General features: G+C 39.5%; 1 protein-coding gene across 2 annotated transcripts in view; it reads right to left on the minus strand.

The window, feature by feature from the left end:
• Nucleotides 1–4,405, minus strand: part of NUP54 (nucleoporin 54kDa) — a 23,508-nt gene that overhangs the window by 18,576 nt on the left and 527 nt on the right. The window contains exons 2-4 of one of the 2 annotated variants that reach the window (XM_014537892.1): nucleotides 3,984–4,145; nucleotides 972–1,055; nucleotides 739–885 (exon numbers count right to left, since the gene is read on the minus strand). In XM_014537892.1, the coding sequence (XP_014393378.1) occupies nucleotides 739–885; nucleotides 972–1,055; nucleotides 3,984–4,145 (393 nt within the window). The remainder of the gene's footprint in view (nucleotides 1–738; nucleotides 886–971; nucleotides 1,056–3,983; nucleotides 4,146–4,405) is intronic. The other variant, XM_014537901.1, reaches the window with a different exon arrangement.

Genomic DNA, 4,405 nt, shown 5'->3' on the forward strand with positions numbered 1-4,405 from the left:
ACCCCCTACCCTAAAGGGGGTGTGGCCAGCCTGGAAACAGCCATCAGCCCCTCACCCAGGCTGGCCAGGCACCCCAGTAGGGTCCCCCACCCTGAAGGGGGTGTGACCAGCCTGCAAACAGCCTTCAGTCCCTCACTCAGGCTGGCCAGGCACCCCAGCGGGACCCCCACCCTGATCCGGGACACCCTTCAGGGCAAACCAGTCGGCCCCCAACCGTGGACCAGGCCTCTATCCTATATAATAAAAGGGTAATATGCAAATTGACCCTAACAGCAAAAAGACTGGGAATGACTGGTCACTATGACACACACTGACCACCAGGGCTCAGATGCTCAATGCAGGAGCTGTCCCCTGGTGGTCAGTGCGCTCCCACAGGGGGAGCTCTGTTCAGCCACAAGCCAGGCTGACGGCTGCCAGTACAGCGGTGGTGGTAGGAGCCTCTCCCGCCTCCTCAGCAGCGCAAAGGATGTCCGACTGCAACTTAGGCCTGCTCCCCGCTGGCAAGTGGACATCCCCCGAGGGCTCCCGGGCTGCCAGAGTGATGTCTGACTGCCAGCTTAAGCCCAATTCCCCAGGGAGCGGGCCTAAAACAGCCGGTGGTCATCCCCCAAGGGGTCCCAGACTGCGAGAGAGCACAGGCCAGGCTGAGGGACCCCCGAGTGCATAAATTTTTGTGCACCAGGCCTCTAGTATTGTTATAATTTTATATTGGAAGTAAGATGAAAACCTCATACTTACTAGTTTGTTGTTGCTGCTGCTGCTGTGTATTAAATCCTCCAAATCCCAATCCAGTTCCCAAACCAGTACCTAAACCAGTACTAGTTCCAGTTGTGCCAAAACCAGTACCAAATCCAAAACCTTTGTTCTGAGTACCACCGAAGAGTCCTTTTAATGAAAAATTGAAATTGCATAAGTTAAAAAAATCTGAGCTCTAGCTCACTTCTACAAGTGACTTAAGACTGTCCTCTTACCAGTAGTGCCTGTGTTAGTTGGAGCAGAAAAGCTGAATGCAGAACCTGCTGTTGTAGATGTTGTCCCAAATCCTCCGAACCCACCTAATTTTAAGGGGATAAATAAAATAGAAAGAAAGACTCTTTTGTATACATAAGAGGTAATTTTTTTCAAATTATTTTATAAGTAATTGCTATGCATAAAGACAAAATATATTGATCTAATTTTCCTTTCTCTACTTTCAACTTCATTTTTAAAAAAACTATTCTACTAATCAAGAAATCAGTATGTTGCAAGAAATAAGCCACAGAAGTATTTAAACTAGAATACCTCAATGCAATATATACCTTTCAACTAAAGGGATGATTAACAGTTATAGCTGAGAAAACATGTTAAGCCATTATGTTTAACAAACACTAAAATGACTATGTATGTACTTTTAGAGTAGGGAATGCAAATTCAAACACCTAGAAGATTTAGGCTGATAACATTAATGCGTGGTGGAACTATTCAATGTGAACAGTTTGAAAAAATAGCAGCAGTTTCTAAATTCCAGCAGACTACTGCTGCAGGAGAATGGTAGTTTAGCAGTGTTATATATTCCCATTTTTACCCCCCAAATAAATAGAAGATCTAGATTTCCTATGTGAAATTTATAGAATTTTAAACCCTAATTTTTGCAACTAATTCAAATGTTTTTTAAAATAGTGTGCAAACAGATTATAACGGCAGAGTGTGTTGATAGCTTTCAACCTTGGCTTGGTCAATTAATTTATAGTCTACTTTAGCTTATATTGCTACTTAGTCTCCACTGAGACTAAGCAACTTTTCAAACAAAACATACCAATACATTGACCTCTATACAACAAAAATGTTTCTCTGAGGAAGAAGTGAGAGAGGAAAAAAACAAGTGGAAGGCAGTGGCAGGGAAAGTGAACAGAGCTATCACAGACCTCTGTGATAGCTATCGGAGTTTGGCAAATCTGATAGATATGCAAATTACACTTGGGTAAGTGTAGAGACAAATCAATCTTAACTATAGCTAACTTGACATATGAATGGAATGGGATACTAGCCAATCTAAAATTGTTTTATGTATTTTCTTTATTGTCGGTTTTTACCTGATACTAATGTGGTGCCAAAAAGACTTTTAAGACAAATATTCATCAATATTGTAACATAGAAAATAATAAGAAAAAACCCCCAACCCTTTGATATTCACCATATAATTCTGATATGGAAAATTACTCAAGAGTAGACTGCATGTCACCCTGGCCGGTTTGGCTCAGTTGGTTGAGTGTTGTACCATGCACCAAAAGGCTGCTGTTTTGATTCCTGGTCAGGGCACATGCCTGGGTTGTGGGCTGGATCCCCAGGAGGGGGTGTGTAGGAGGCACCCAATTTATGTTTTGCTCTCACATAGATGATTCTCTCCCTCTCCCTTCCTCTCTCTCTCTCTCTCTCTCAACAAAAATCAAATAATAAAAGAATAGACTCTATGTTGCATGCAGGCACAACCACTCTATTTACTTGTATGCTAGGGCAATACTGCAAAACTGGAAACAATCTTTTTTCTTCTCCCTTCCATAGAAAAACTAAGATATACTCTGAATTGACTACATGATAAAAATATCAGTCAGGTCTTATCATACCAAAAATGTTTATTATTAACATCAATCTGCAAAGATATAAAATTAAAAAGTAGACAAAAATTTCTATCAGCCCTTTGGTAAAGGCAAAGTTAATGAATAATGTATATAAAAGTAGTTAAAACACAATTATATTATCACAACTCAAAACTTAACAATGATAACTCCAAAGGAACACAAAATCAAGCACATAACAAAAGATGTATTTATTGTTGGTGAATTACAACTGGGTGGTTTTGTCCAGAAACACAAATTTGAAAAAAACGTGTTTTACCCAGTGCCAATTTTAAGCAAACACGGAAAAAATAAACATACCAAATGACAGTAATATGTGATCTTTAAATATATCTTTATGATAATAGATCATTTTATTTTTGGAATTTTCAAGTATTCTTCAAAACGTTTTCAAATCAAATACCAAAGTGATACTCACATTGACAAGTTATTGCACAAAATACCAGAACTTTCCAAATAGTTTTAGAGAACTAAAAAGTTTCAGAAAATAAAGTTTACCAAATGCATATAATTGGCATGGGCATAAGTGGCATAATGTAAGAAAATATGGACAACAGATTCATATACGAGCAGCTGAGGAACAAGACTTTTCTATAGGGTCATTGTAAGTATACATAGACCTATTTTAAATTTATACACATATACACACATTATAGTTTGTGCTTTGCAAATTTTCCAATGAACTTTAAACAATCCATCTAGATAATAAAATCTTCATAATTACCATTCTGAATGCAAAGATGTCTAGCCTATCTTTTAGAACTCAATGCTGACATTAAATTAAACTGCCTCTCTGATCATTTCTTACAATTTTCTAGGAAAAAACTGAGGATTCCTTCTATAATTACACATCTTACAGAAACGTTTACTAATATGCTGAGTTGAACAAAGAAATAAATTATTATTATACAGGTTAAAAAACAAAACAGGTTACTGCTGTTCGTATAAGACAATGTCCTCTTGGGAAACACAAGGACAATAAAATGAAATTCCAATGAAAGATGCAGGAAAAATGAAAAAAGTGACTGCAGGAGTCCAAGAATCCCAGGAAAATGGGCCTGACTGCTGAGCTTATACTTTGGAAGGAATATGTAATAATTTGGAAGATATACTCTAACTCAAAAATAATAATTCCAAACCACTTGGAAATTATGTTCTGTCCAATTGAATACAAATTTAACAAAGGAACATTATAACTTGCAAGACTTCCCAAAACTAAATCTTGATACAAATGTTACTGATTCGACATCAGGAGATAAATGTCCTTTCCTCAGACAAGTTACTGTTCTTTCCCAAACTCCAGGAATCACAACACATTCTTGGACTCCAGCTCCCAGCATTCGTTACACATACGACCCGAGTATCTACCTGCACTTGCCAGACTGTTACCAAAATTGAACGGAGTCGCCGAGGTAGTCGGAACACCGAAATTCCCAATATTAAAGTTCACTGCAGGGTTAGCAGCTAATCCGAAACCCCCAAAATTAAACCCACTGGCGGTGGAGTTGGCAGTCTCAAGCCCACCAAATCCTGATAGGCGTGTAGGCAAAGAAAGACAAATTTAAAAGGGGAGAGGGGAAGAAACACAAGAAAAGAAAGCAAGATAGGATTAGAAGCGTCTGTAGGAAGTTTCCCAGAAGTGAACAAAAGACAAACCTTGACTTTGCTCCAAATAAATTAAGAAAGCGGAGGTGGGGACAGGAGAGAGGAGCAAAGGGGCTGGGGCGAAGGCTCCCGCCACCCAGGGGCTGGGACCAAAGGAGCCGCAGGGCAGCGCCGGAGCCCCCGCC

This window comes from Myotis brandtii, unplaced genomic scaffold (assembly GCF_000412655.1).
Source record: "Myotis brandtii unplaced genomic scaffold, ASM41265v1 scaffold1038, whole genome shotgun sequence".
NCBI lineage: Eukaryota > Metazoa > Chordata > Mammalia > Chiroptera > Vespertilionidae > Myotis > Myotis brandtii.